The sequence below is a fragment of the Dipodomys ordii genome, unplaced genomic scaffold, assembly GCF_000151885.1.
Source record: "Dipodomys ordii isolate 6190 unplaced genomic scaffold, Dord_2.0 Scaffold231, whole genome shotgun sequence".
Classification (NCBI taxonomy): domain Eukaryota; kingdom Metazoa; phylum Chordata; class Mammalia; order Rodentia; family Heteromyidae; genus Dipodomys; species Dipodomys ordii.
The window spans coordinates 751001-763159 of record NW_012267447.1 but is presented as its reverse complement, the minus strand read 5'-3'; the positions used below and the strand labels follow the sequence as shown (position 1 = coordinate 763159).

The 12159-nt window shown below is 42.3% G+C and overlaps 1 protein-coding gene across 4 annotated transcripts in view; it reads right to left on the bottom strand.

Moving 5' to 3' along the window:
* Kdm5c (lysine (K)-specific demethylase 5C) overlaps window positions 1-12159 on the bottom strand; it is a 49966-nt gene that overhangs the window by 18747 nt on the left and 19060 nt on the right. For all 4 annotated transcript variants that reach the window (XM_013035928.1, XM_013035930.1, XM_013035931.1 and 1 more), the window contains exons 9-12: window positions 11748-11867; window positions 11460-11618; window positions 7021-7202; window positions 6765-6927 (exon numbers count right to left, since the gene is read on the bottom strand). In XM_013035928.1, the coding sequence (XP_012891382.1) occupies window positions 6765-6927; window positions 7021-7202; window positions 11460-11618; window positions 11748-11867 (624 nt within the window). The remainder of the gene's footprint in view (window positions 1-6764; window positions 6928-7020; window positions 7203-11459; window positions 11619-11747; window positions 11868-12159) is intronic.

Here is a 12159-nt window from a genome sequence, read left to right as displayed (position 1 = left end):
CACTTCCGGCTTTTTTCTTTTTGCTTATGTGGTGCTGAGGAATCGAACCCAGGGCCTCAGGCATGCAAGGCAAGTGCTCTACCACTGAGCCTCCTTCCCAGCCCCTGTGAATGAATCTTGAAAACACACTAAGAGGCCCTTCACAAAAAATATATATATTATTCTATTTATATGTACTAGGGAGCAAAAAAAAAATCTAGAACAGAAAACAGATGAGTGGATGCTTAGAATGGAGAGTGGCTACAAATGGCATGACAGAGCTTCCTAGGAAGACAAGTATATTTTAAAACTAGATTGCAAAGATGGCAGCATAGCTGTAAATTTACTGGCTTGTACATTTAAAATGGATGAATTTATAGTATGCAAACCATTTTACAATAAAGCTGTTAAAAGAAACATAAAAGGACAGTTATAAAATATTCTAGACACAGCACTGTCCAAGAGAAATATGCTAGGCTCATATGTAATTTCAGGTTCCTTACTAGCCACATTAAAAAAGTAAAACGAGCTCTCTGCTCTCTGTTCTTTTCTAGCTCTTTCTCAGCTCTTTCCTTCTCTTCTCTTTCCTAGCTCTCTTTCTCACCTTTCCCAGATGCTCTCTTTTTTAGCTCTTTTCTCTTCTCTTTCCCAGCTTTCTCTTTCCTAGCTCTCTCTTTCTCACCTTTCCCAGATGCTCTCTCTCTGTTCTTTTCTAGCTCTTTCTCAGCTCTCTATTTCCCAGCTCTCTCTTCTCTTTCCCAGCTCTTTCCCAGCAGGGCTACTGAATAAACCTACCCCTTACCTGAATACCACGTGCGTGGTGCTGTTCTTACTTGGCTACCTCTTTTTAAAAACCTAACATAAATGGTGCCGTGACTCGGATAAAGGGCTTAAAGTCAGAATAGGTGGGATTCCTCTGTTTTTTTTTTCCTCTTTTTTCTTTTTCTGTTTGTTCTTCCCTTTCTGCTCTGAAGAATACCCACAGTTCTAACGGCCTTTTGCGAACCCATCTGTCTGCTGCGGACACAGCACATCGATACTATTGCTGCCTTCACATCCACGTCCACACCACTTCTCTACTCTGGTGAATGAAACTACTCTCTACGGCTCTCTATGGCTCAGTCTCTGTCCAGATGTGGCGCCACGCCAGAGAGCTCCTACGGCCTTTAGCTGAAAGGCCAGTCACCTCTGAAGCTGAAGATGCTTGGTTTTGGGGGCTTGGCCATTTCTCTCTAGAGAGCTCTGGGGGAAGTCGGGACGCCGCTTCTGCCTGGTCAGCTCTCCTTCATTCACCAGACTGACTCTCCTACTCACTTAATGGGGTGCTGCAAGTCACGCCTGAGCCGTGAAACCCCTTTGAAATGCCTCCTGCGTTCCCTGGAAAGCCAGAGAGCCTAATTTTATGCCATTCTCAGATGGAGACAGTTTTTGCCACTGCAATGGTAAATGGTCAGAAGTCGTTTACTTTCAGGCTCTCATTGTTCTCTCTCTGCCAGTCATGTCCAACTTTCCCTATCTCTCCCTTTCTCTTTTCTACATTTTGGCTTGTGCCTTGAAGAGTGCGACGCAGGCTGGGTCCCAGGGACCCCCCCCTCCCCGCCCCCACCCATCTAGGTTCCCTCTCAAAGGCTAGCCAATGTAGGCTTGATCTATTTGTTCAGGGTTTCTTTGCATTTTTCAGAAATTCACCATCTTGAGTTCGCCATCTTGGCCACATGGTGGGTTAAGGGTTTGGCCCCATCTGGCCCTTAAGCTTCCACCAAGCTTACTACTCCATCCAGCTATTCTAAGGTGCCTTGCTAACAAGTTGCTCTTTTCACAGGCCCTGGTAACTGAGGCCCAACCATGTGATGTGCTTTGTTAGCAAAGATGTCTAAATACTGTTGTCAAAATTTTAGATTTTGAGATTTGCCTTTTTTGTTTTGTGTTGTGTATTCTACTGACTACATGGTTCTAAAATACTGGGCATATCTGTGCTAAAATTCTCATCACATCTAATGAGTTTTGTCATTTCAGAATATTTGTTGGCAATTCTTGATAAGGACCAGGTAAGCTCTACTTATTCTATTTGATCTCCTTGTTGCTTTAATTGGAAATAATAAAGGGCTTTTGTGGCAAAGATTGCAGTTCAAAGCCAGCCCAGGCCGAAAAATCCCTAAGACTCCATCTCCCAACTAACCTGCAAAGAGCCAGGCTGGAAGCATGGCTCAAGACTCTTATCTCTAACCAGCCAAACACTGGAAGTGGTACTGTAACTCAAAGTGGTAGGGCACTAGCCTTGAGCAGAAGTGCTCAGGGACAGTGCCCAGGCCTTGAGTTCAAACCTCCTTGAATACCAACTGGGACAAGCCATCCCAGCAACGAGCACCTAGACTCAGCCAGTCTGGGGAACAGGGGAACATGGAGAGCAGTAAGAGGAGATGATGTCACATAAGCTACTTTGTGCCTGCCCTTTCAAAATTAACCAGAGCCGGGAGGTCAGTAGAAGTAAGAAGCCTGCCCATCCAATGTCTAACCTGTCTATTAACTGAACAGGAATTTATATTCTTGCCTTTGTCACTTGACTTCTCTACCTACTCGCCAGATGTCAGAAGTAGCCAGGGATATTTCTACCAACATTTTCAGCCCCAAGTCCTTCCTCTTGCCATTTATTTGCTTGCTAGTATTTTTTTTTGCAACCTCTCAATGCTCATGAGATTTCTCCAGACTTCACCTAAGGACTCAATCCACCAAGGGACAGCTGCTGCTTGCTGCCTTCTCTGGGAGGGGACCAAATTCCAGCCTTTTACAACCCTATTGTAGATGCCATGTGTCAGCAGGAAGTAGCCAGAGAGAATCCGTGCCCTATTTCATGATTAAAAGGCTGAAATGTAAGGTCCACTCCTGGATGGCAAGCAGCAAAGTCTCCCAGCAAAGTCTCCACCCAGTACCTGCATTACCTAGGCAACTGGAACACCTGGAAGAGGTCACATCTGCATCCGCTGAGGTCACATCTGAATTTGATGTGGCCACACCTTTCTCCGCCCATACCCTAGATAAGTCCTAGCCCAGGCCCAGACGCCCTCTCTCTGCTCTCTGCTCTTTTCTAGCTCTTTCTCAGCTCTTTCCTTCTCTTCTCTTTCCTAGCTCTCCCACCTTTCCCAGATGCTCTCTTTTCTAGCTCTTTTCTCTCTTTTCTAGCTCTTTCCTCTTCTCTTTCCCAGCAGGTCTACTGAATAAACCTACCCCTTACCTGAAAAAAAAAAAAGTAAAACAAAACAGGTAAATTTACTTTCAATATTTTAACAAAGCCATTATAATTTTGTATAAATGGCATACAAAAGTATTTGTGAGATACTTTACATTCTATGTTTCATACTAAGTCTTAAAATCCAACATGTATTTTCCACTTTCAACACACTTCAGCTGGGATTAGCTATTTGAAAAGCTCGATAGCCACAGGTAGCTAGTGGCTACCAAACTGGACAGTGCATTTCTAGATCATCCAAGTTAGAAGAGATTATAAAATTCATCATTGCTACCTAAAAACTACTACACAGAAAAACAACTTAGAGACAACAAAATGTTTATGCTAGAAGGAATAAGGCTGATCTGTTTTCTACCTTTTTAGAAGGGAAGCATGTGTCTTTTCTAATGAAAATAGTATTACACTATATATCTATAAAAAGAAATGGCCTTCTCCCACCAGAGGGGAATTCAAGGAACTAAAGATAGCAGTGGGGGGAGGTCCAGCTGGCTAAACTGCAGCATCACAGTATGAGAATATGAAAATCACAGATGCCTCAGAATGGAGGTGGTGGTGGTGGTGGTGGTGAAGAGGACCACAGCCAAGTCCAAAGAGCCTAGAAATTCTGGCAACTACCAACAGGAAAGGCGGGGCAGACAAGGGGGCAGGATGGTGAAGCAGAACCTAGCCAAAGAAAGTGTGAATACATGTTTAAGTTCCAGTGATAGTGATAGTTTTTAAAGAGGGAAAGATTGAATAGGTCCATGACCTTCTCTCTTCATCTTAGCTACTCAAAATACTTAAAAGAGAATCCTATTCCACTGGTAGTTTTCTGGGAATTATAGGCAGGGATTAATATTGTGCTACAGGTGAGGAACAGAAAGTCTAAGCAACAGTTAAGCCAAATGTCTCCTTGTGAATCAGCAGAACTTGAAGTTGCCTGGTGTGTGTGTGTGTGTGTTTAGTGTGTTACTTGTAATCCAGCCAAATGTCTCCTTGTGAATCAGCAGAACTTGAAGTTGCCTGGTGTGTGTGTGTGTGTTTAGTGTGTGTTTAGTGTGTTACTTGTGTGTGTGTGTGTGTGTGTGTTTAGTGTGTATTTAGTGTGTTACTAGTAATCCAGCCCAGAGCCTCATGCATTCTAAGTATACACTTTACCACTAAATTGTATGTCCCAGGGCTGGGAAGATGGCTCAGTGGTAAAGCTTGCCTTGCATGCCTGAGGCCCTGGGTCCGATTCCTTAGCACCACATAAGCAAAAAGAAAAAAGCTGAAGTGGCGCTGTGGCTCAAGTGGTAGAGTGCTAGCCTTGAGCTGAAGAGCTGAGGGACAGCGCCCAGGCCCAGAGCTCAGGCCCCACGACCGGACCCAAAAAAACAAAACAAAACAAAAACCAACAACAACAAAAAAATAAATTATATGTCCCAGATCTCCTTGAGTAAAATGAAGGGAGAAAAAGAGAACACTCTCTGAGTGGAGGAAAGTTATTTGAGCTATTGGATGATGTCTCTTCCCTTGTCCAAACTGTTAAGACATCCTAATCCTTCATTAAATATCATTAAAATATACAATAAAAGTATATACAAGGGATACCAGTATATCAAAACAAAGAAGAAATTTAAATGAGAAACACTGACTTAGACCAGAAAACTATCTGATATTTAATTATTTATTTATTTTTAATTTTTTGTTGGTTGTGGGGCTTGAACTCTGGGCTTAGGCACTACTGTCCCTGAGTTCCTCAGCTCAAGACTAGCACTCTACCACTTGAGCCACAGCGCCACTTCTGGTTTTCTGGTGGTTAATTGGAGATAAGAGTCTCACGGACTTTCCTGCCTAGGCTGGCTTTGAACCGTTATCCTCAGATCTCAGCCTCCTTAGTAGGCTTACAGATGTGAGCCACCAGAATCTGGCTGTCTGATATGTATTGACTACCTACCATGCTCCATGCATTAGAATAACTGTCAGTATGGCTGAGCATGGTGACACATGCTTATAATCCCAATCAGTCATGAAGCTGAGTCATGAGGATTGGGAGTAAAAGGCCAGCTTGGGCTATATAGTGAGACCCTATCTCAAACAAAGGAAGATAGACAAGACAAAAAAGAAAAGAACAAATAAAAAGAGTAAGTAGTAGTGTGGCCAGAGCCGGGGGGGGGGGGGGTAAGAGTAGGAGTCATAGAACAGGAGCAGAGATGGTGGATGTACTAATACCTATTCCCAAAGGACAACTGATTGGGCTATTTTAATATCCACATTAGAAAACTGCCTGACATTAATAAATGCTAAAAATCCCCAGGAATATAAAAGCCCCACAGGTTAAGTCAAGTTGTATACCCAGAGTAACATTTTGTACAATTAGAAAGAATTACTGAGAAGAGGAAGAAGACAGATAGGTTAGAACTCTGGGCTCAATATTTTTTGCATTTGGGGGTATTTTTCCCCCCTGGGAAGATCTGAACTCAGGATTTGATGCTTTTGTTCACAGGCTGGTGCTCTACCACTTGTGTCATGCCTCCAACCCCTCAACATTTTGGGTATTATATTTTTAACACTGTGTTTTTGTTTTGTTTTTATATGGCTTGAACAGGGCCTGGGCACTGTCCCTTCGCTTTTTCACTCAAGTGATAATTAGACTTGAGCCACAGCTTCATTTTTAGCTTTTTGCTAGTTAACTAAAGATAGGAATCTCACGGCCTTTCCTGCCTAGACTGGCTTTGAATCATGATCCTCGGATCTCAGCCCTAGTCTTGAGTAGCTAGGATTATTGGTACGAACCACTGGCACTCATTTTTTTTGAGACAGGATCTCACTATGGAGCCCTGGTCCCTGACCTTGTAACCTTTCTGTCTCTGCTTCCCAAAAGCATGTACCTACCTTGCCTAACCGAGTTCAACTCTTTTTTTTTGGGGGGGGGAGTCCGGTCGTGGGGCCTGAACTCTGGGCCTGGGCACTGTCCCTCAGCTCTTCAGCTCAAGGCTAGCACTCTACCACTTGAGCCACAGCACCACTTCTGGCTTTTTTCTTTTTGCTTATGTGGTGCTGAAGAATCGAACCCATGGCCTCATGCATGCAAGGCAAGCGCTCTACCATTTAGCCACCTTCCCAGCCCCATGAGTTTAACTCTTGACATGTTAAGTAAGTAAAAAAGATATACTCTGTTCCAGGAAGGCTAATAGTATGTAAAATATAGTCCTTAGTATTGCCCATGCTATTTGATAAAAACATGATTTCCAATGTAGGTAGTATTTGACCATCTAGAATAAGGATCACATTTTCCAATTTTCATATGATCAGTTTCTCACTAACAGGAAGATGGAAAGAAATGATATGAATTCTTAATAAGGTACTGCCTTCAAACACATGGCCCAGTGGGCTATCACACTGTGTCTTACCACTATAATCATGGGTCTATTCGAGTAGTCATACCTACAGCCCAATTGAGATATAGCAGAAAAAAAAAGGGCAGAGGTAAATTCCATGTGAAGACTACCACTACCACAACAAAGGACATCATCAAATCATTCCTACTCCTTATTTCTGGTTCTTGGGCACTCACCGGTACACCATGTGACATAAGGGTATTAGGATTCATCAGGGTGACAAGTTGGTGTAGGAGGTCAGGCTGGCTATCAAAGAGTTCAGGTGTCAGCTTTTTCATTACTTCTTCCAAATGTTCTGCTGCCAGGGAAGGTACCCCATACCAGGTCTTCGGCTCACCCCTGCTCAAGTAGAAAGAAGACACATGCAGTGATCACACCCATGGTTGTGCAAAAAGCCCACCTGCCTTTTGAGCAACCCAAGAGCTCACTCACCAATGGAGGTAGTTAATGGAGTAACTCCAGTGATCCTCAATATGCCAGCAAAAGGCTGAGAAGACCATACCCACATACAGCCAGGGTACTTTCATGCCTGATATATCTGCATTGATGTGGCACAGTACAGACTGTTCCAACACAGGCATCACATTCAGGTTCCAACCACTTGTTGCATACTCCTGTCAGGTTAGGTATTTGTACAGAAGAGATGAGTGTTATGGCAAAGAACTGATATCTTAAGCTATTTGCCTAAGAAAGCTTAATTTGAGGGTTACACCTAAACCATACAGAATCCCCCTTCCTAATCATGTACACAGAAAATTTCTATTAAATTCACTCTCGTATCAGAGAGGTTTACAGATATATATCCATCTTCCAAAATAACTGCAAGAAAAACCTCCTGCTGTGCCAACGAATTTTCAATACAAATGTTTAGAATCTGAACTGGGAGCTGGGCAAGTTGGGTAGGGTATGACTGTAACCTGAGACAGAAGAATTTCAAGTTCAAAGCTAGCCTAGGCTACCCCAATACCCTGTCTAAATAAACAAATAAATAAGCAAGCAAGCATAAACATCACATCAGTGCTACAGAAACTGGCTATGCATACACAGAATATAAAAAAAAATAAACTAGAACCCCTACCACTCACCAATAACAAAAATCAGTTCTAAATGCTTTAGACTTAAATGTCAAAACTAAAATTACAAAACTATTAAAAGAAAAAGAAAATATTTCAGGACATTGAAATGAACAAGAATTTTTTTTGGTACTGATCCTGTGGCTTTAACTCAGGGCCTGGGCACTGTCCCTAAGTTTTTTAGCTTAAGGCTAATTCTCTACCACTTGAGCCACATCTCCACTTCCAGATTTTTGGTCGTTAATCGGAGGTAAGAATCTCATAGACTTTCCTCCTTAGGCTGGCTTTACACCACTATTCTCAGATAGCTTCCTGAGTAGGTAGAATTACAGGCATGAGCCACCAGCACCTGGCAGGGATTTTTTTTCCTATGCAAAAGCCTAGGAAACAAACACAAAAAATAGACAAATGAAATTATACCAAACTAAAAGTCTTCTGTACAACAACAACGAATTGAAGAGACAACATAGAGAATGGGAGAAAAATATTTGCCAAATGTATGTCTGATAAGAGATGAATGCCCATAATAAATAAGTAACATCTACTCAAGAGGCTGAGATCTGAGGATCACAGTTTGAAGCAAGCTGTGGCAGGAAAATCCATAAGACTCGTATCTCCAAATTAACCACCAGAAAACCAGAAGTGGTACTGTGGCTCAAAGTGGTAGATGCTAGCCTTGAGCAAAAAGACTCAGTGGGACTGGGAAGGTGGCTCAGTGGTAGAGTGCTTGCCATGCATACACGAGGCCATGGGTTCAATTCCTCACAACAACATAAGCAGAAAAGCCAGAAGTGGTGCTGTGGTTCAAGTGGTAGAGAGCTAGCCTTAAGCTGAAGAGCTGAGGGACAGCACCCAGGCCACTACTGACACCCAAAAAAAAAAAGGAGCTCAGGGACAGTGCCTAGGTCCTGAGATCTACCCCACAACTGACAAAAAATAATAATAAAAATTTAAAAAATTCAAGAGGAAAACCTGATTTCAAAACTGTCCATAGACCTATATAGCTATTGTTCAAAAGATAACATAGAAGTCACAAGTACATGAAAAAAAAATGTTCAATATCACTAATCATCAAGGAAAACAAAACCATAAGGGGGTATCATTAGACCTCAATAATATTGCTGGGTGCCACTGGCTCATGTCTATAATCCTACCTATCCAGGAGGCTCAGATCTGAGGACTGCAGTTTGAAGCTAGCCCCGGCAGACAAATCCAAGGGACTCTCATCTCCAATTAACCAGCAAAAAGCCAGAAGTGGAGGTGTGGCTCAAATAGTAAAGTGCTAACCTTGAGCAAAAAAAACTAATTGAGAAAACAAGACCCTAAGTTTAAGCCCTAGTAGCAACACACAAATCTGTGTGCGCGTGTGCGCGCGCGCACACGCACACGCACGCACACACACACACACACACACTCCTGTCATTTGCAGCAACACAGATGAAACTGGAGATCACTATGTTAAGTGAAATAACCCAGCCACAGAAAGTACCACATGACCTCACCAATATGTAGAATTTAAAAAGTTGATTGTATACATGTTGAGAGAAGAATGGCAATTTTCAGAGACCAGAGAAGTAAGGAAGAAGAGAAAGAGGGTAGAGGGAAGAGTAAAAGTTGAACAGCAGGAGCTCTATGTGGGGTCTTTTGAGGAACCTCTATACTACTTTCCAAAGTGGTTGAACAAGTTTACACTCCCACCAACAATGCAGTAGGGTTCCCTTCTGGCCACATCCCCTCCAGCATCTGTTGTTATTAGAGTTCTTGATTATAGCCATTCTAACTGGGGTGAGGTGGTATCTCAATGTTGTTTTGATTTGCATTTCTTTTATGACTAGGGAGGTTGAGCATTTCTGCATATGTCTATTGGAGAGCTCCCTATGACTCAGCAATCCCACTTTTGGGCATTTACCGAATGATCACAAACAAGACCACACTAAAGCTACCAGCACAACTATGTTTACTGCAGCATTATTTACCATAGCTAAGATATGGAACCAACCCAGATGCCCCTCAGTAGATGAATGGATCAAGAAAATGTGGTAATATATACACAATGGAATTCTATGCCTCCATCAGAAAGAATGACATTACCCCATTTGTTAGGAAATGGAAAGACTTGGAAAAAACTGTATTAAGGGAAGTAAGCCAGGCCCAAAGAAACATAGGTCCCATGGTTTCCCTTATTTGCAATAACTAGTATATGTCTGAGACAAGCAGAAATGGTCAGAGAAGTTGATGTTAGGCGAAATGAACCCCAAGATAAGGAATCAAATGGTTTTTTTTTCTGGCTATTGTTTCTAACATATTTAAAGATATTTCTTTGTTGCTTTGTATGTCCTTCCCCCGTGGTATAACCCCTGTTTTCACTGTATTTGATGTTGGTATACGTTGTGGAGGGGAAGGAAAAAAACAAATTGTTTAAATAGGGATACAGGTTGACCCATTGCAACAATGAGATGTACAAGATGTTATGTTGAAAATGAACTTTACAACTTTGGCGCACACAAGCGGTGGGGAGGAGGGGGGATGGGAAGGGATGGTATGGGGAAACAAAGGAGGCAACAATGCTTGATAAGAAATGTACTCAATACCTTGCCCATGTAATTGTAACCCCTCTCTATGGTATTTTTACAACAAAAAATAAAATAAAATAGAAAAAAAAGTTGAACAGCAGGAAGCAGGAGACTCTTGAGTTCAATTCCCAGTATCACCACCAAACAAAAAGCTTGATCAAGTTATAGTTAAAACAATAATAGTGTTACTGTACAATGGTGTGACAACAGATAATAATTCTATGCTATGTATTTCAAAAAAATAGAAGGATTTAAAATGTTTTCACCGTAAAGAAATGGTTGTCTTTTAAGGAGATATATTCACTCTGGCTTAAACATGACATAATGTATATACATGTATTGAAACATCAAGAGGTACTCTATAATTGTATATGAATTTTAATGTTTTTTTTAATCAGTTAAAAAATAACTTAAAAACTGGCTCTGAATCCAAATCAAATGCACTTTCCTTAGAGACAGGTCTGGGCCCCCTCTTTTTCCTATGCAAATCTCACTCATATTTCTTGCGAGAGGACCACTTTGACAGGTTATTTCACACTCCTTCATTTAATTCTTATTACAAATTTGCCAGGTGGTGATTGCACATTTAATAGATATAGAAATGAGCTCAGGAAGATGTAAGAACCCATCTCATATATGTACGTGCTAGGTATTAAGCTATGCTCTTTTTGGTTGTATTTTTGTGTTTTATTTTTATTTTTTGTGGTAGTGATTCTTTTGAGACAGTCTCACTGTACAGCTGAGTTTAGCTTTTAACTTATAATGCTCCTTTTTCTCTACCTCCTAAGTGTGGAGATTAGAGATACATACCACCATACCAGGAACTAGTCTACATTCTTTTTTTTTTTTTTTGGTGCTCGTTCTGTGGCTAGAACTCAGGGCATAGGTGCAGTCCCTACACTTTTATGCTCAAGAGTAGCATTCCAGATTTTTTTTGGAGGGGGAGGGGCATTAACTGAAGGCAGAGATTCCCAGATTTTTCTGCCCAGGCTGGCTTCCATCTGTGATTCCCAAATCTCAGCCTTCTGAGTAGCTAGGATTACAGGCATGACCCACCAGCACCTGGCTTTAGGCTATACTCTTTACCTGTAGCATTTTGTATAAATTGTATAGAAACTGCTTAAAGTAGGCATATCATCCCCACCATAGAAATACTTAGTCAGATATTAAATAATGTGCCCAAGCTCATACAGCTGACATATAACTATGATAATCACCCACTCACCTCCTCCTCAGGGGTAAGGTGCCGCTTACTATCACTGACAGGGAAACCGCTGCCAAATTCTTTGGAATGGATGTCAGCCCCATACTCAACAGTCACATCTTCCTCAATGCTATTGACCAGTCGCCAGAACTCCTTCTCTACAAGTTCTGTGGGCACCATCTGGGGGAAGAGGGGTAGTCGATGACCATGGCCCAGCTTATCCTGTCCCCCAGAGCCAAGGGAGGTGAGCATTAGGTGCCAACACCTATGGACTGAGCCCCAGCACTACCCAAGCCCTCCATCACTTACATGCACAGGCATGTTGAAGTAGTCAGCTTTAAAGGAGTCAGCCATCTCACCAAAGCTCTGCAGAGTGTATTCCCGGGTAGCCTGCTCAAAGCCAAAGGCTTCAGGGGGCCGCTTACACTCCTGAAACACAAAGGAGAACATGTTACAAAAACACATGCAGCCAGGCACCAGTGGCTTACACCTGTAATCCTAGCTACTCAGGAGGCTGAGATCTAAGGATTGCGGTTCGAAGCCAGTGAGACTCTGATCTCCAATTAACCCCCCAAAATGAGAAGTGGCACTGTGGGTTTAAGTGGTAGAACACTAGCCTTGAGTGAAAAAGCTCAGGGACAGCACCCAGGCCCTGAGTTCAAGCTTCACAACAGACAAACACACGTGCACACACGCGCACGTGTACACGTACACACACACA